We start from the raw sequence: 19,565 nt of genomic DNA, 5'->3' as shown, positions 1-19,565 counted from the left end.
TTACTGTAAAACCAGTTATTTCTACTAATTGCTCTGTGGTCACTCAGTGCATAGCCAAAGCTAAGAAGTCCATAAATTCTTTAAGTTGGGGGTCCCTACTTCATCTTTGATGGTAGTAGGCTTATAACTGAGCTACAGTTTCAGCGTTGTATTACTTACAAACTACTTCACAAATGTTCAATTCAACTTTTTTCTGCATCTGAGAAACTTTCCTAGATTGTGCAACTACCCAGATTCTTCCTGTAGCCCTTACTGTCCCCCTTAAAAATCCTTCTCAGAAAAACTTCTTGGAAGTTGTCTGAGGGAACTATTTCCATGTAAGAAAGCAGAGTCAGAGAAATCAGAGCATTTTCAGGAATCTGTTTGCTTTATCAACATTTTCAAACAGAAATTATTAAAATGTTCCACACTAACTTTTATTTTATAAGATGCTATCAAGTGATAAACTTTTCTACCATTTACCAATCAAGTAGAAGAAAATTTCAAAACCAAATTCTCAGGAAAATTTTTGAGATTTTAAATTTTTGTCACAACTTTGGAAAATTCAGCATCTTGAAATTTCTTTTGGGAGAGCAATGTCATTTATTGGATGTGAAGATAATACCAATATGGGACTATGGACATTATCTAAAGGCTATTGTAGAAAAAGACTGATTGGAAAGAAAGTAATTGTTTACAATAGAGTTTAGACCAAGCACTTACTTGTTCAAGTCAGGATGGAAAAAAATTCTGCATCAGTTGTAGGGGACATGAACAATGAGGAAGTCATTATTTTGCCACTCAAAGTTTTATTCTCATTTGCCTTTTTTCATGGACTAAAAATAGATTTGTCATATACTGTAAGGTCATAGATGTAGAGGAAAAATACTTTAGAACTGGTATAGTGAGAGCTAATTCACATTAAAAAAATAAATTTTAAACAGGAAAGTTTGGTATGAATCTGATGGGAAAAACAGGCTAGTAATGAGATATTCCCATTAAAATATATATATACCTTTGAAAGAGAAATAAAAGAACAAAACCCAGGAACATTAAATAAGAGATATGATAGGTCTGGTTAGAGTCTTCTTGAGGTACACTGGTAAATAGCAAGACATTCATGTGATTGTTAAAAGTATGATCAATGATTGTAGAAAGACCAAAACTGCAAATAAGCATACAAATGTAAATTCACCTCCTTCAATCATTCAAAGAAGTGATAAAAGACCCTTGTAAACTACCCAAAACTCCACACTTCTTTTTTTTATAATGAATGCTCCTAAACTACTGAGTCATATAAGTCGGCTTTGATTTTTACTTATTTCCTACTGAACCACTGAGCTGATAGAAGCATTGCTGTTAACCGAGGAAATAATAATGCTTTTAACTGCCAGTCCCATACTATTGTCTTAGACACCCTCAGGCATAGCAAAAGGAAATAAACATTTAGTTTTTGGCTCTGAGTTGAGCCCATAGATACACAGTACATGTACAGATAACATTATCCTATAAGCCCATAGATACACAGTATATGTACAGATAACATTATCCTATAAGCTGTATAAAATGGCCACCCTTAACTTAGACTAAATATTCATCTAGTACAGTATCCAGTGCTGCACGTAGTCTGGGCATACCATGGCACAGGGGCACGCTGATATTTCCTTTCTCCCTCTTCCTTTCTTCATATCTCCCACTGCTTGGTTTCCTTTTTCACCAGCACTGAGCATGGAGATGACATATTCAATGGCCTATCCAGCATCACTGCAAAATCTCTATCCTGAGTGGCAATGCATAACTTAAGAGACCACCATGCCGCATATAAAACAAGGGCTTCTTTCCTCATATTCTTTGCATTGTACTTTGGCAGTGATTTTCCTCTGCCATTTTATCAGCCAGTCACTGAGTACCATGAGATCCTTAGCCATGAACAAGGTGGCACCACCAGCAAAATGTGTCACCTCACAATTCATTAAAGTCCCACGTGATCTCTGACTTCTCTGAATAACATATGCTGGAACTTATTGATTATAAAGGATCTTGCCTCCCTACTAGCTTGGGGGGGGGTTTGAAATCCTTTGCTGAGGAATCTTATATTTTTGCTGAACTATGTGACATAAATCAGTCAAACCATTGTAACCCACATACTTCTCAACTCTGTCAAAGAATCCTTTTGCAAAGGATTCTGGCTACTGCCATAAAAGACAATAAAAAAAGTTTCTATACATACATGAGCAAGAAAAGGAGGGCAAAGGAGAATCTCCATCCTATATTGGATGTGGGGGGAAACATAGTGACAAAGGAAGAGCAGAAGGCTGAGGTACTTAATGCCTTCTTTGCCTCAGTCTTTAATAGTAAGACCAGTTGTTCTCTGGGTACCCAGCCCCCTGAGCTGGAAGGCAGGGATGGGGAGCAGAATGAAGCCCCCATTATCCAAGGGGAAATGGTTAGCGACCTGCTACACCACTTAGACACACACAAGTCTGTGGGGCTGGATGGGATCCACCCAAGGGTACTGAGGCAGCTGGCCAAAGTGCTCCCCAAGGCACTTTCCATCATTTATCAGCAGTCCTGGCTAACTGGGGAGGTCCCAGTTGACTGGGGGTTAGTAAATGTGACACCCATCTACGAGAAGGGCCAGAAGGAAGATGTGGGGAACTACAGGTCTGTCAGTCTGACCTTGGTGCCAGGGAAGGCTATGGAGCAGATCATCTTGGGTGCCATCACGTGGCACCTACAGGACAACCAGGTGATCAGGCCCAGTCTGCATGGGTTTATGAAAGGCAGGTCCTGCTTGACTAACCTGATCTCCTTCTATGACAAGGTGACCCGCTTAGCGGATGAGCGAAAGGCTGTGGATGTTGTCTACCTAGACATCAGTAAAGCCTTTGACACCGTTTCCCACAGCATTCTCCTGGAGAAACTGGTTGCTCATGGCTTGGACGGGCGTACTCTTTGCTGGGTAAAACTCTGGCTGGATGGCTGGGCCCAAAGAGTGGTGGTGAATGGAGTTAAATCCAGCTGGCAGACAGTCACAGGTGGTGTTCCCCAAGGCTCAGTATTGGCACCAGTTCTGTTTAATATCTTTATCAACGATCTGGACAAGGGGATCCAGCGCAGCCTCAGTAAGTTTGCAGAGGACACCAAGTTGGGTGGGAATGTTGATCTGCTTGACGAAGGAAGGCTCGACAGAGGGATCTGGACAGGCCAGAACGATGGGCCGAGGCCAATTGTATGAGGTTCAACAAGGCCAAGTGCCGGCTCGTGCGCTTGGGTCACAACCACCCCATGCAACCCTACAGGTGTGGGGAAGAGTGGCTGGAAAGCTGCCTGGCAGAAAAGGACCTGGGGGTGTTGGTCAACGGCCAGCTGAATATGAGCCGGCAGTGTGCCCAGGTGGCCAAGAAGGCCAACAGCATCCTGGCCTGTATCAGAATAGTGTGGCCAGCAGGAGCAGGGAGGTGAGTGTTCCCCTGTACTGGGCACTGGTGAGGCCGCACCTGGAGTCCTGTGTTCAGTTTTGGGCCCCTCACTACAGGAAAGACATGGAGGTGCTGGAGCGTGTCCAGAGAAGAGCAATGGAGCTGGCGAGAGGCCTGGAGCACAAGTCTTATGAGGAGCAGCTGAGGGAACTGGGGCTGTTTAGCCTGGAGAAAAGGAGGCTGAGGGGAGACCTTCTCGCTCTCTACAACTGCCTGAAAGGAGGTTGTAGTGAGGTGGGTGTCAGTCTCTTCTCCCAAGTAACAAGCGATTGGACAAGAGGAAATGGCGTCAAGTTGCGCCAGGGGAGGTTTAGATTGGATATTAGGAAACATTTCTTCACCGAAAGGGTTGTCAAGCATTGGAACAGGCTGCCCAGGGAAGTGGTTGAGTCACCATCCCTGGAGGTATTTAAAAGATGTGTAGATGTGGTGCTTGGGGACATGGTTTAGTGGTTGACTTGGCTGTGTGCGTTAACTGTTGGACTCAATGATGTTATAGGTCTTTTCCAGCCTAAATACTTCTATGATTCTATGAAAGTCGTGTTAGTTCTTCAATATTTTGTTATACTTATCCATACAACTACAAATTTTACAGTTTCCAAAATATCAAAATTGGACTAAATGTTCTGCAATTCACTGCATGCTCACTTGCACCTTTTTTCAAAAAATTATGTTGCATTTGTCACTTCTTATTACTCTGGCATAGAGACCAGTCTAACTGATGCATCAGAGTGGAAAGCTTAACATTTTTCTTCTTGAGACTGCTAAGAGCTCTTGCATGCATAATAAACACTCCTGGAAATTTGTTGTTACTCGCTCTTTCATTTTTTTTTTCTAAACCCTCTTCTATTATTAGTTCAACTTGAAATAGTTTCGCAGGCTCAACCATTGCAAAGGAAGTCTACATACAACAGACTGAGCTTTTCTGTTTTGCCAGTATTCCTCTTGAGCACTTCTTTTACACTTTGAATATCTATGCACCCCTCACGCTCTCTGGCAGGTTTCTGATGTCTTTGAAAAAGAATATATCATTATATATTATGACTTCTATAAGTTTTTTATTCTCAAAGTTGTCCTTGTCCTTTCTTATTACAGTTTTAGATTTAATGTTGTGACATTGTTCATTTTGGCAGGGGGCGTTCCCTGATTTGATCATGACTTCCGTGTTCTGAAGTTTTTCCTCATAATTCTAATTAACTTTGTTGTGTAAATATGCCCCCCCCCCTTTTAAGTTAGGTTTTTTGGATTTACATCCAAAGGTATTGCTACACATTTTTACAGGAAAACACATTGCAAGATCTGGTTATGTCAGAAAACTGTTTGTAACCTAGCAAGATCTGCAGTGCCTCTAGATCAATATAAATTACAAAGATCTGTAAGAACCTGTAGAAAAGTACCCTCTGCCAAGGTTTGCTATGGATCCAGTGATGTAGTCAAAGACAAATGAAAACAAATTAAGTACATCTAGTTTTCAGTTTGGGAAATACTAGATTTATTCTTCCTTATTGCCTGATTTGAATGCCACGCAGATGAGGTTTTCTTCACTGTGATTTTAATTTGGAAGTGAGTTCCTCTACAAAAAGCTGATAGCTTCTAAGTACTTTTCATTTTTTTCCTGTCATAATCTATTAAAAAATGTATGATCTAGATGGTCTGTATTTTGTTTATGGAATAACAGGAACCACAGCTCAAAACACATGCCAAGACTGGTAACATAGCTATTAGAGGGAGTCAAGAGAGAGCTTTTTAGAAGAGAGAAGAGAGACACACAGAGCTACACACTTGATTGATAGAGTAGAAGCAGCATGCTGTCTGTAGCTTTTGAAATAAACATCTCTGCATCAAAGAAATGCCCAAACTTCCCAAAAAGTTCTCCTAACAGTGATAACCTACCATGTGCTGAACAGGGATTTACTACTCAGGCCAAAGACAGAGGGCTTTCTGAAGCTGACATGACCATGCTGATCTAACGTGTATGAGCAGTATATTAATAACTGTTTGTTGCCACCAGTGAAAAACCTGCTAGAACAATACTTAAGTCTTAACTCTGAATTACAGAAATAAAATATCAAAATTAGAAACTTCTGAATGTCATGTTTATTCATTGTTGTTCTTCTACCGTAGTACATTTGTCTGCACATTGCAAGGCTGTACAAAGACTGGTGTTAATGCTTAATACCTATTAACAGACTAACCCATTTTAGTCAATAATTTACCCCTCCTGCAACCAGAGATCAGATATATACCATGAACATGAGCAAAGAAATAAAATAATGACAGATGTTGTGAAAAATAGAAGAAAAAATCGATAGGAAAGTAAACAAGAAAAAATAAATAAGCATGTGCATTATGAATGTGACTTTTAGTATTGTGTATCTTAATAGTGAAAAAAGATCTTTATAATATTGTGGCTATACTAACCATGAAGCAGGTGAGAAATAGAGTACCAATGTTGTGTTACTGGACAGTCTGAGAACAGAAGGGGTTATGTCAAGAGACACAGTAAGTGTCACTGATGGGGTATAGGTGTTACTGGTAGGGTGCTTGATCCTACAAACAATACTGGAATGGTGCTTACTACCATGGGTAATCTCCCAGGGCCAGATGGTAATGGTACAGGCACTGGCACCACGGGGAGATGGCTTGTGTTTCCTGCTGCTTGGGGGCTTCTAGAAGCTGGTTTAGGTGCAGGCATAGGCTAGAAGTAGTCCTCTGGCTGCTCTGAGCTGTATATCTGATTCTCAAAAGTCGGCTCCAGGGCACTGAACTGCAGAGGTCTGATCTACCTATTCTTTTCTTGGAACCAGTTCTTAGACCCTCTAATGTTTGCCCTGGAATGAGTCTGGACTGTAAACTCTCACAAACAGTGGGCAGGCCAGTATATATCTGCAGGGGGAAAACACGCCTTCTTTGTGACCCCTTTGCAGCAGTCTAGCTGGGACGACAGCTGAAAGGCAAGGATGTAATAGACTCACTGGACAACAATGGTACTGTGCAAGGTAGTAAGCATTATGCATGTTAAGATCTATGCTAGCTATGAACTTCATGTTGGTAGGAAAATGGGGACAAGTAGTGAAGTGCCGTAACCTGTACCCATTTGTCAGTCAATGCAAAAAAAAGGAGAGAAGGCAGCCATGAGGGAAGAAGCAGGCTTACACAAAGCTCTCCACCCACATGCTCCTCATCTTCCCTGCTAGAAGATGTATCTATGCTGTCAGTATCACACAGGCCTATTTTGTCCCAGATCTAATGACAGTTCTGCCTGAATGCAACCTTCTTTAAAAAAAAAAAAAACAAACAAAAAACCAAAACAAGGCCCGAACAAACATGCAACTATGACAACTTAAATTGATGAAGAGTCTCATCTACAAAAAACCAGTGAATAACATCAGTTAAGAGGTGGAGAGCCCTCTGTAGCCATGCTGTACTCATCAGGACAAACACTTGATTTAACAGTGGTGATCACTGCATACCTAATGCGTATATCAACTTAATCTTTTTTCAGAGGGTTCACGATTTTTCCCATGAAGAGTATATTCTCATCCATAGTAATGACCATTAAGAAGGGCCTGTTGAATGTGATGGTAACTGGAACGGACATAGGCACTATTTCCATGCCTGTGGCAGCTGCTGCTTCAGTACCAGTCTCATCCACCTTTACTACAGCCTTATGAATAGCCTGTGAAGAAACAGACATGTTACAAGTCAAGGGGGTACAATACTAGTCACCTAAATAAGAACTTGAGCTAAAAGTGCCTGAAGAAGTTATTGGTAAGAAACAAGCATCAGATGGACAAGTGTGAATCCACCGCACAAAGACAGCAAAGTTGAAAAAAAATCAGCAAGCTACATGCAGCATAGCTTTCTTAGCCCCAGAGAGAAAAGTTCATCCCTCATGAAGGGGCATGTCCCTGCTAATGAAGACATTTGCTTTGTTTCTTTTCTTATTCCCTGCTCCCACTCATGCAAATCTGTGGAGCTAGACCAAAGGTTAAGAAAGCAAGATCACATGTAACTATCCATTAGAAGTTCATATAGTTGAAGAATTAACACGCAGATTAGCACTATGAATAGCATCCTGAAATTGTTCCCATGTTCCTTTGTGTCTTGGAAAAAATGGGAGCAAAGGAGAAGGGCCAGAAATGGAGGTCTAGAGCAGAGAAACATGTAAGTTTTACCTTGCAAAATCAAGACATTCACAGACCCTAATTCACTAATTTCCACCTGAGGTCATGAGGGCAGTTATTTTGTTCATATTAGACAATTAAATTTGCACTGATTGTCAGCGTTAAACTCTAGGTTTATTGAAGTATGACTTATCTGTAGTTTTTGCCTGGGCCTGGCATTAATGAGAGTCATTGCTCATAGGCTTGAAGTCAATGTTTTTAATAACTACATTTTCCTTTCCCCCCAAACAGTTTAAAAGCAAGCAGTATCTTTCCTCTCCCCATAAAACGCAAGCAGTGATACATCCTACAGCTACCCACTTGCCCACAAGCAGGCTAAAAGTAGACACAAACAGAAGCAGCAATGTAATGACTTTAACAGCACGCTACAGGAGGGTACCAAGGTGTGGACAGACGATGATTTGGTCATGTCTGGTCTATAAGGTTTCCCCACACAGATCAAAAGGCCTCCCAGATCAAAAAATTACAGACTTGTAACTGGCTCCAACTCAACTGCACTGACAGCGCAAGTAACATGGGTGAATACTCTGTATGCCAACAGCTGCCTTTCCATGTGAAGCAAAGCCTCTTTACACAAGTTTTGCATCACGAATAGTTGTAAAGAAAGTGATGTAAGTATCAGTAACCATGGGCCCATAAAACAAAAAGCAATATAACTTACCTGGGAAATTCTATGCTGGGGCTGCCCAGTGATCCCAGACAGGTCAGCCTTATCAGTGAATATATCCATGATGCCCATTTTATATAATATATTTTTTAGGTTATATGTCCCATATAGAGTGAATTTTGGAAGATGCAAATTTGCTGAGCTGCCAGAAAAGAAGTGCAAGAATATGGTGAAACTTTTGATCAGATATCACAGTATAACACAGACTCCCAAGAGACAAAGTCATTTTGCTTTCTCCCCAAAGACATTTTGCTTGTAGGCTCTCTCTAGCCTACATGGGAAATGTATAGTGACATTAATTTGGGGAGAAGAAAGGAAGGTTTATAACAATGTTGGAAGGCTGGTTGAGAGGATAGGGTTGTAGGTTGCTGGCTCATGGTCTGCAGTAAGCCAACACACGAACAGTCAGATTGACTTGGTGATCATTCAGCACAACAGTACAGCTGTACCTCCCTAAGGATCTTCATCTGACATTTTCAGAAGTTAGGGATATTTTGTGCATTCTGCTGGAAGCACCTTCATCATGACCCATTACTGAGGATGCAGAGGATTCACCTTGTAAAAAAGTGATTCTTTTAGGTGTATCAGGGTGGGCACAAAAAATTCAACACATCCAAGTTCACTGGTTACTTTTTGGGGAAAAAAAAAAAAGTTGGCCTTTTGCATTTACCATATAAATCACGACAGAGAAAACAAAAATATATACCAAAGGAGCAGGACAATATGTGGTGGTGATTGTACGGATGACAAAGTAAAAAACAAAAGCACATTGACAGAATATAGTTAGTCAATAGATAATTCTTTTTCTATGTCAAGTCCAATGTTGGATTTATTCAATTTTTTTTTTTTTTTTTTTTTTTGAAAGTGACTAGTTTGCTGCTTTCCATAAGTTAATCAAAGCTCCATATTTCTGACTCATTTCTTCCTTGCTCTTCCAGTAAGGATCTAACAATTCCTCTTCAAAGGTTAAAGCCATCACTTACAGCTAGAAGCAGCATAATGAGACAGATGTTAGTGACAATTCTGACAGTAGGTACTGTTTTCTGGTGAGAAACAGTCCAGGGTTCCAGGTCAGGGAGATGTGGAGCACTTAATTAAGCTGGCCAAAGAGCAAGTCATCCAGTGGACATGTGGGAAGGAAAGTGCCCATACCTCCAGCATAGCATAGCATCTGATGCCAAGTCTGGCTGGTACCTAAAAATGAGAGTGCTAGTGGATGGATAACAGGTTGCTGATCTCCTACTTCTGCCTAATTTCTGACTGTGCTGATGCTGTCTCAAGTGAGGGTGCAACTGTCATGGAATCACCTGTCTTGCTATTACATAAAGACACTCATTCACAAGCCCCCATTTGCTTTCAACATGCGGGAAAGGGAAAGCCATAGGCACACAGCAACAATGCAACCAGGCAGGAAGCACTGGGATAGACTTTCCAGAAAAGAAAGTGATGTTTTCTCCACAGTTCAGCCATTAAATAGATCTCAGCTGCCTGTACTGGCAATACTTTGGTACTATCCCCTGTTCAGCAGCCAACAGTAATCAAAAACATTCCTCACAATGCTCCAACTTGTGTCAGCGTCAGTTTGCAGACAGAGAAACAGGGACAAACATAGCTTGCCCACAGTCCTTAAATTGTTCTATATCCTACATCAAACCCTTTTATTAAGACCTTCCTGAGAGTCTAAATAATAACAAAGGCAACCAGTTGCTTTGAAAACTAGAGGGAAAAGGAGGAGTTTGTGTCATCAGTTTGCAGGAGACAACTGTCACAATGAAAAATGGGGAGCTGCATGAAATAAGCTTGTCTTTGACAGTGATGCCTTTTTATATTATAAGATTTACATCTCCCATTCATGGCTTTTAGGGACATTACTCCAGTTGAGGCGGGAGAGGATGGAGAAAGGAAATATAAATCCCTCCAATCGTATTTAGCATCTTTCTTGCTGATTTTAAAGGCAATTGTGTTTCTTTGACAAAAATGATTCATAAGTATCTTGATTCATCATCTTATTTGTCCTATAGTGACTTTAGTCACAAACCACACAGCTGTTCCCAGAAGTTTCAAAACTGTGAAGGTGCACAGAGAATTACATACTTTTTTCTGTCTTATTTTTAAATGAAAAAAAAAATTAACAGTGAATTGGAGTTAAGACCATGACACTGGTTTTGGTTTTCTGTATTAGGATGTCATTTTTGTCTTGAGAATTGATCATCTAAAATACTATTTTCAAAGGTGTATGTATGAAGGTCTCTAACATGACACATCAGATTCGTGAATGAACACAAGGGCTTGATTCTGTAAACATGTTGTGCCTATGCTTGTACACATATTTTGTCCCATCAAAGGCTACTACTACACATGACACTAAACAGAAGGAGTATAAAGTTGTTTTTAGAAAGCATATAGGCTGTCTGCCTTCTAGTCTCAAAGTTACCTTGAAGCAAGTGTAGCTTATTCTAATTTTGCCTTCCTAAGTCTTCAGAGAGCCTGAATGCAGGGGCTTTGCAATGTGTCAGCCGCTCTATACCCTTATCATTGAGCTTTGTCCTCACAATTGCCAAATGAAAGTTGTTATTTCAGCATTAAATGTGCAATCATTGGTAACTGTAATAGGCAGAAAGGAAGCAAGAGACAAGAAAAAAGGCTGAAGGAAAGTGGTAGGAATTTACTTGTAAATAGGAGAAGGCAGAAGACCTCCCCCAAAAAAGTGAGAAGAGGTCTTAAGACAGAAAACTGGGGGCTATGGAGAGTTGAAGATGGGAAACAAATGCAGAACTGGCTAAAGTCCTAAAGCTGTGACAGTTTTCACTTTGTGCAGTACTGAATATGAAAACACAGGAACATGAGAGCCAGATTTCAACTTTGGTCAGTGGGAATTCTTCTGTAGATTAAAACAGAACTAAAAATAGTATCCTGATTCTATGTCATAGCCCAGCAGATTGAAACTAATGTGTCTCCTTGCCTACTATCTGAACCAAGAAGTGCAGAGTTTTACCTTTTTGAGACTAATGTCCTCCACCTTAACATACGTTCACAAGACAATCTTTTCTCCAGCTTCCTCATTCTTCCTTGATCAGGCAGAATAAAAAATGCCGAAGCACCTCCTTTGTAATCCATTTGCACCACAGTGGAAGACAGCTGTTCATCATAGCCATGCTTGAACAGGCCCATTCCAAACATCATCGGGACTTCCACAGCCTTGAACCCATCCACAAAGAACTTGTTCTTTTTAGTGTATTTTGGATCAAAAGGTTTTTCCCATTCAGCTTAAAATATAAGAGACAGAGTTACACAATATTTGGAGGGCATGAAACGACAGGACAAATCACCATAGGACACATTCATAGATGACAGAACTTGGTACAGCTGAATCAGTTTCAAAGACAAACCAGTTCGCAATGAACACTTGAGCTTACTGAATACTCAGAATAATTCAATAGCAACACACATTAGGTAAAGTGTGATGTAAAAAACTCCCTCACATCTTACACCAGGCTGCAGTATCCTTCATTTAAATGAGATACCAAATGTTCTAATGTGCACTTTTCCTCCATGACAATAGTTTTAAGGAGCCTATAAAGCCCTCATATGATGCAGCCTTTAAATGAGAGCTCAGAAGAACAAAGATTCTCTCATTTCCTTATTCCCACACCAAAATAGACTTGTGAAGGGTGACATGAGGGATGAATTCTCCAGAGAAATGAAGGGATTCAGGTTACTTGCAGAGAGAAGGGTGTTATTTATCATTTTAGCTGATGGCCAATAAAGTAATGAAAATTCTACCAGACTGCTGGGTTAAAAAACAAAACAAAACAAACCAACAAGAACAGAAAACTTCTCTACTGTCATGCTCACAATATTAAACTTCCAAAGGCTCCTCGCTGAGTCATAGTGAAACAAACTGTCTACATTGAAACTCTGACAGATTCTTATCCTCAGCGGAGAGGAATTTCTAAGCCAAATTCCAGCTATCCACCACATCCATTTCAGAGGCTGAGATTAAAAAAAGGGGGGAAAGCTGGGAGAGGGGGGGTTGGTGGATTTGTTTTGGTTTTTTTTTTTTAAAGAAAGGTGTTGCTCTGTAGTAAATTTTGCCTTCTAGAACAAAACTAATTTTTTTATTAAATTTAGTGGGCAAAAGTAGAGCCACAATGCTAAATAAAACAAGTGCCATCAAGAAAACCATGAAACAAGATGCAACCCCTTTTGACTTCTGATTTCTGTTTGAACAATGATTACTAGGCAGCTTGGTACAAATGAAATTATTACCATCTGCTGTTTCCACCGTCTGTGAAATAGACATAAACAGCACTTATTTAGTATTTGGAAAGAGTGAAATGAGACTTAGTTAGTGCATGTCTTGGGCTCTGAAAATATAAACTGACAACTGCCAGTACTCTGAAGATGAGAAAAGTTGCTACTTTTATGTTTCTTCATTAACAGTGACTTCTTCTATCATCAGATATATAACAGGCAGGACTTCTGCCTTGATATGCTTAAGGGAAAAAAAACCAAAACAGAACGAATCACAGACACATGAATGGCACAAGTCCTGAAACACTCAAACAACTTTTATCTAGTGCTCAACTCAGGGAAAACACCCACTGATTTCAGAAAGAGCTTTGCTTGATTAAAAACTGAGTAGGGTGTTAGGATTTAGCACACAGATTAGACAGGGATGATATTCACCAATCCTTTCCTCCTGTTTCAGAGGAACTCTTATTCCTATGCTCTCCTCTCTCTTAGGAGGCTACCTTCTAGGGATGACACCTTTCTCAAATGCTTCACAGTGTTCAAGGAGAAAAATGAACCTTGAAGTAAGATACTTTGTGGTGACCAGCTCAGCTAGGGCATGATAAGGCACTGGTGGAATAGCATGCCTGCTGGTTGAGAGTTAGGAAAATATTGCCAGACTTTTGTCCTTAGGGAAGGACTTCTACACTACACCACACCACAAAAAGAGGGAGGAGAGTCACCAGTACTGTGCAAGGAAGTTTGTAATGCACAGAGAGTGGACAAGAGCCTGGAAGTATAGACTGGTTACAGAGGTACCTGAGCTTTAGAAATCCTCTCCAGATTAATCCCAGCCTCTAGATCAATTAGCATTAACCTACTTTCAATTTCAAGATAAAAATCCTTATTATTGCTATTAATCCTATTCTTTAATCTATTTTCTTTAAACTTGAAAAGCTAAAACTGAATCTCCGCCATCTTTGGATGAGCTGGGAAATCATTTCAGTAATAAGAATGAACATCTAATTTTAAACAAAACTTATTTCAGAATATGTAAAAGTTATCTGTAATACAAAGTTATCTTTAATACAAGGTTTCTCAGGCTTTTGTCCCCACTGTGTTACTAAATTTATTGCTCCTTCTTCAAAAACCTTTCAGTAAAAGAAAAAACAGCTTTTTTTGCCTGTTTTAAAAGACGTGCCTGATGCTAAATAAAAGCCTATCTTGAAAACATTGCTTGAGACACACAAGTATATGTTCAAGACAATTAAGAAACATCAATCATCTGTATTCCAAACAGCTCCATTTAGCTGTGGACAAATCTTCAGAGATTAACACAAGGAGCAGAGACACAGATAAAAAGCAAAACAAAACAAAACTATGGTTTTGAATTACTGTCGGGGGAAACCATATATTGGGGAGAAGAGAGGAAGCATCCAGGTTAACAGTTTTAAAAGAATAGCAGTTCTTTTAAAAGAATAGCATTTCTAATACATCATCTGTTTCAATTTAAAAGCTTAATAATATTTTTATCAGATAAATTACAGAATATTATTTTTCTGAGTACGATTGCTTTGCTTTCAGAATACAATACAATGAGAGAGAAAGTTTGAAAGAAGACATGGTATCTGTTATTAGACCACTGACTGAGCCTTACAGACTTGCTCCTCCTCTTCTCATTAGATCAGCAGTCTGAAAAGCTCTGGGAAGATCTGTAGACTGTATCTAAGCAGACTGCACAAGTTAATTAAGAAAAACAAGCTTATTGTCATTAGGCTTGTATTTTATACTGGTGGGTCCATCTCTTCACTGGAAAATATTAGAATCTGCAAATCAAAAACAATAGGTTGAAAACCTATGCCTCTAGACACATCAGGACTACAGCCATACTATCAGCAAAGGCATAGTTAGTAAAAAAAAAAAAAAGGAGAACAAGAGTGTGAAACTAAAGTTACTGTTACATGTTTAGCTTTGGATACAGGAACATACTCAGTAACAGCAAAACTACTGAGTAAAAGTATTTTCTTTTAGGTAAGATGCTGAGTTTTACTTTAACAGTGTTCTTTGAATTTAACTCTGAACTTGCTAAACAAGAAAACAGCTGAAGTGGATTTCAAATTAATTCCTAGCCAACAAAGCATTTAAGAAAGTGCTTAAATCCCACCAGACTGTGTAGGACTAGATGCTTTACTGAATAGAGATGCCTTCCTCAAAGCATATTTCACTCAAGCTTCAGCAGTAAAGAAATGTATATATTAAAAGATATAGGAAAATTTGCCATAAATTTTGCTAGGAATTATCATCAGTGTCAAGCAGAACATAATTTCCAATAGCTTTGTTTATAATTAGGCGTGAGTGTCCTGGTTTTGGCTGGGATAGAGTTAATTTTCTTCCTAGTAGCTGGTACAGTGTGTTTTGGATTTAGTGTGAGAATAATGTTGATAACACGCTGATGTTTTAGTTGTTGCTAAGTAGCGCTCATCCCAAGTTAACAACTGTTCAGTTTCCCCTGCTCTGCCAGCAAGCAGGAGCACAAGAAGCTGGGAGGGTTCCAGCCTGAACTAGCCAAAGGGATATTCCATACCATAGAACATCATGCCCAGTATAGAAACTGGGCGTAGTTGGCCAGAAGGGGTGGATCGCTGCTCAGGCATTGGTCAGCAGGTAGTCAGCAACTGTGTTGTGCATTACTTGTCTTTTCTCTGGTCTAATTTCTCTCTTTTTGTTATATTCCTTTTCATTACACTTATTGTTATTTAATTTTATATATATATTTACATATATATTATATATATATTGAACTAAGAACAGTTTAACAACTAATATATATTTTATATATATTATATATATAGTAATAACAATAACAGTTATAACAGATCCACCCTTTCTGGCCAACTGCCCCCAGTTTCTATACTGGGCATGACATTCTATGGTATGGAACATCCCTTTGGCTAGTTCGGGTTGGCTGTTCTGGCTGTGTCCCTCCCAGCTTCTTGTGCACCTGCTTGCTGGCAGAGCAGGAGATACTGAACAATCCTTAACTTAGGATAAGTGCTACTTAGCAACAACTAAAATATCAGTGTGTTATCAACATTATTCTCACACTAATCCAAAACACACTGTACCAGTTACTAGGAAGAAAATTAACTCTATCCCAGCCAAAATCAGGACAGTGAGGACCAAAAGGAACACAAGATATGAGTCCATCTGCAAAACCTTATTGCAAAAAAAGGTGATGAAGTCCAAGACTGACCTGAGGAAATAATGTATGAAGTAGGAGAATATGATATGTATATCTTACCGTTAAAATAAATATAGCTAATAAGGAGAATTTCAGTAAGTGGATCAAGGTTACTCATGAGGTCCTTGATTTTACCATTGGTTCTTCCTGCTACATATTCGTTGATCTTTATCTGGGCTTGATCAGCCCTCTTGAAGTTCATGGGATAAACTTCTCCTTCATAGAAGTTTCTGAGATTACTTAAAAATTTATCTTGTGGCTTCAGTTGGTCAAGCACAAACAGGACATTTCCCATATTCAGCTGTAACCCCTCATTCTTTCTGTTTACCATTTGTATGAGTTGACGATAACCTTCATGTATTTCATTTTCAGAAATCTCACGTGGGTTAAAGCTAAGGACCCTAAGAATCTGTGTCAGAGTGTCTGATCTGGCACCCAGAGTCAGCATTGCAAAGGCAGTAGAGATGCTCAAAGGAGAGAAGAAAATATTCCCGCTGTTTTCAAGAGAAGAAATCTCTTTGTAGAAACAACATGCAAACTGACAAACACTGTTCCCTACAGTCTGCTGTGGCGTGTTTCGGTTTTCTTGGCCTCTTTGATTTTGGTTTCTTACACCTTGATAATTAGGCTCATAGCAATAACTGTTGGAATGAAGCCCAACAATTAAAAGACACAGGAAAACCAGCATCTTCATGTTTCTATAGCTCTGGAAAAGAAGAAAAGAAAAATGACAGTTAGCTTGCAAATCTTTTTACTTCGTGCTTAGTAATAAGTCAATTCCTTCGCTGTACAGACTTGGCTTGGTACCAGTGATTCCAAGCCATTTGAATTCAGGGATACCAGCTTTCTATTTCAAGGAAACAGAGTCTGGAAAATTATTCAACCTACTCAAGAAGTTATGAAAGAATAAAAATTAAAGTCAAAGAGGGATGAAGTAATACCAAAGAAACCCTCATTAAGATTAGGCTACAATTCCTTTGAAACTGTTTTGTTTCCAGTGTTCTTTTTTTAATGTGGCTTTAAGTGATAAAAAGCTGTAAGTCAAAAGTACAGGTCTATAGAGCAGAAAGTAAGGGAACCAGTCAAGTCTAGTCAGTTAAATTTAACAGGACAAAAAATCAAAGCAGAAGGAAGGCATAATATTCCTCCATTGTGAGAATTAAAATATTATACGTTTTTGAATGGGCTGTGTATAAACATACAGGCAGGCACCAGCGAGAAAGTTAAGTTTACTTGTTAATGAGGAAGTGATGAACATTTACAGTGAATCCATAAACCTTGAACAACTGAGCACCATTTAAAAAAAACCCAGACTTCCACATAACTAACAAAAGAGAAAAATATCCTTTGAGCAATTAGGGAGTTATCGAGACCCTGGAAATACAGTGTTGCTTATTAAGGAAGGGAAAATGAGCATGTACACAGAACAGCAAATGGAAACAAGCGTGCCTGCTGCATGCAAAGGCATGTCCAGCCCAGTGACTGAACAAAACCACCTAAAAATAAAAATAAAAATTAGAGGAAACTCTAGAACAATCATGGCATTTATCATCAGAAAGATAGCAAAGGGTGATTTTGGCAGAGAAGGCTTCAACAATAAAATGTGAAGATGAATGAGTGAATTCTGGAGGAACAAAGATGCTAAAAGACACTGATAGAACAGAAAAGCCTTTTCCAGAGCAGTATGCAAACCATCCATTCCACATCTGTGGCAATACTTTTAACTCTAGACATTAACCACACTTGGTTCAACAACTTCTGTCAACAGACAGAGGGAAGTAAAGATGTGGAATATCTGGAAATCTAGAACATCCTCCTGTAGTATATGATCCCTTTACCTACAGAATCTTTTATAAAATAAAGTACACTCTAGAGGAAAATGTAAGGATTTCCAAAGGGGAAAAATATCTTAGGTTTCTGACTTGCAATGAGAAATGGTATTCAGACTCTCAAGCCTTGTAAAATCATTGAATCCTTATCAGCTCCCACCATGACCCTGCATTTGTGTTCTCCACTTTCCAGCATCTTGGTTCTCCAACATTCAGTGAACTCAGAATGCTGATCTCTGCTTTAATAATATATGCTATCAATATTCATTGATTCACACCCTTTGAATATCATGGTTATAGCAATAGTACCATCACTAGGAAGGGCCTGAGCCCCATGACAAACCACTTTCAGACAGTTCACTTTCATATCTTGAATGCACTTAAATTTGAACTCTTTGATTTGTTTGTGACTTGCTCCACCATCACTCTTTCTTACTCTAATTGTTTTAGCCTTTACCTCTATCCACAGTTTCTTCTTTTCTAAACTCTCTACAAGCTTTAGAAAGCAATCCTTAAGCCCCTACTTCCATTTCATTTCATGCCCTACATTTGTTATTATCATCCATTTACTTCATTTAACTCTCTAAAAAATTTAGTGATGCAGTTTTCTTGAAGAGAGTTATGCTATACAAACACGCCTATCTCATAGAGGACTTATGTTTTTTATTTAAAAAAAACCAAAAACATAATAAAACAATAAAAAAAGCTTTAAATTGCAACTTGAATATGAACATGGTAATTTCTCAATTGATTATTCAGAAACTGTTGTCCTGCATATAACATGCGACAATTTTTCTACAGAAAAAAAATGCATTACTTACAGTACAGTCAAAAGGGTCCTATTGTATTCACCAGGTCTGCACAGGTCCTTGCTCAGTTGTTTATGCTGCTGAACACAAAGCAGGGTATCCTCTAGTAAAGGTTAAGATCATCTAAGGGCTGTGACTCACACATTATAATTTTAGAGATTAGGTAGTGCAAACAATGTTGAAACTAGTTTTACTGGACACCTAACTTTGCTGAATATATATTTCACACGTGACTTTTTATTATTCATAACTACCTGATCGCCCTGGTTAGATTCAAACCAATTTTCCTCAAACTGAACCTACTTTTTCTTAATATCAAACGTTCATCCACACGTCAGTTGCCCAAATCTACTATTTTATGAACAAGAGGTTCATCAGAAGTAGTAACTACGGAGAAATACTTTGAACACAATTTCCAGTGACTACAGTATTGCTGCCACGAAGGCAGGAGGACAAGGCTTGATGCAATGGGACAATCTGAATTTTTGTGACCTAGCCTGCTTGTCTCCTGCATATCCATGCCTGGGCTTGATTGTCTCCAGGTGAAGCCAGTGATGATTGTGATAGGTGCAGGGCTTAAAACACTGTTTTGCTACATTAGCAAATGCTGCCGTAAATGTGCCTGACTATCCACTCCCACACGGGGAATCCGCTGGCAGCAAGAGCTGCGATAGCGACTCCTGAGCCACTTGCATGGCCCTGCGCCCGGGGAAGAAGGAATGCGGCTAGGATGGCATTGCACGCAGGTGATCCCAGTTACAAGCATGGCCTGGGGACAGGGGGCGGAAGCATAGGAACATGGGTGTTAAATAGAGCAAGTCTTTAGAGCAGCTTACTATCTTGTGATCTGGGATGTGGGGAGCAGGCCCCTCTGATCGTGTGCCAAGTGCAGCTGGGTCAGATCAGACAGCCTGGTATCCTGCGCTCAGCTCTGCTCTTTACAATAAACTCCTGCGACTGCTGGGGCATGCTGGTGGGTGCAGAATGGCAGAAGCATTGAAGAAGGGAACTCTGGAGACTATGTAGTCCAACCCCTCGCTCAGAGCAGGGTCAGCTACCGTGAGCTGCTCAGGACGGTGTCCAGCTGGGTTTTGACTTCTTCCAACAGTGGAGACTCCACGACCTCTCTGGGCAACCT

The 19,565-nt window shown here is 39.6% G+C and overlaps 1 protein-coding gene across 1 annotated transcript; it reads right to left on the bottom strand.

Moving 5' to 3' along the window:
• Nucleotides 1–5,530: 5,530 nt before the first annotated feature.
• On the bottom strand, nt 5,531–18,551 carry LOC142032422 (alpha-1-antiproteinase F-like). The gene is made up of 5 exons (XM_075031065.1): nt 18,440–18,551; nt 15,850–16,495; nt 11,311–11,581; nt 8,310–8,457; nt 5,531–7,140 (listed from the first exon to the last, which is right to left on the bottom strand). Exons 2-5 carry the CDS (start codon nt 16,481–16,483, stop codon nt 6,952–6,954), a joined length of 1,242 nt encoding a protein of 413 aa, XP_074887166.1. The 5' UTR covers nt 16,484–16,495; nt 18,440–18,551; the 3' UTR covers nt 5,531–6,951.
• Nucleotides 18,552–19,565: the final 1,014 nt, after the last annotated feature.

Source organism: Buteo buteo, chromosome 6 (assembly GCF_964188355.1).
Source record: "Buteo buteo chromosome 6, bButBut1.hap1.1, whole genome shotgun sequence".
Taxonomy (NCBI): domain Eukaryota; kingdom Metazoa; phylum Chordata; class Aves; order Accipitriformes; family Accipitridae; genus Buteo; species Buteo buteo.
Note: the sequence above shows the minus strand (reverse complement) of the source record. Positions and strands in the feature narration are given on the sequence as shown.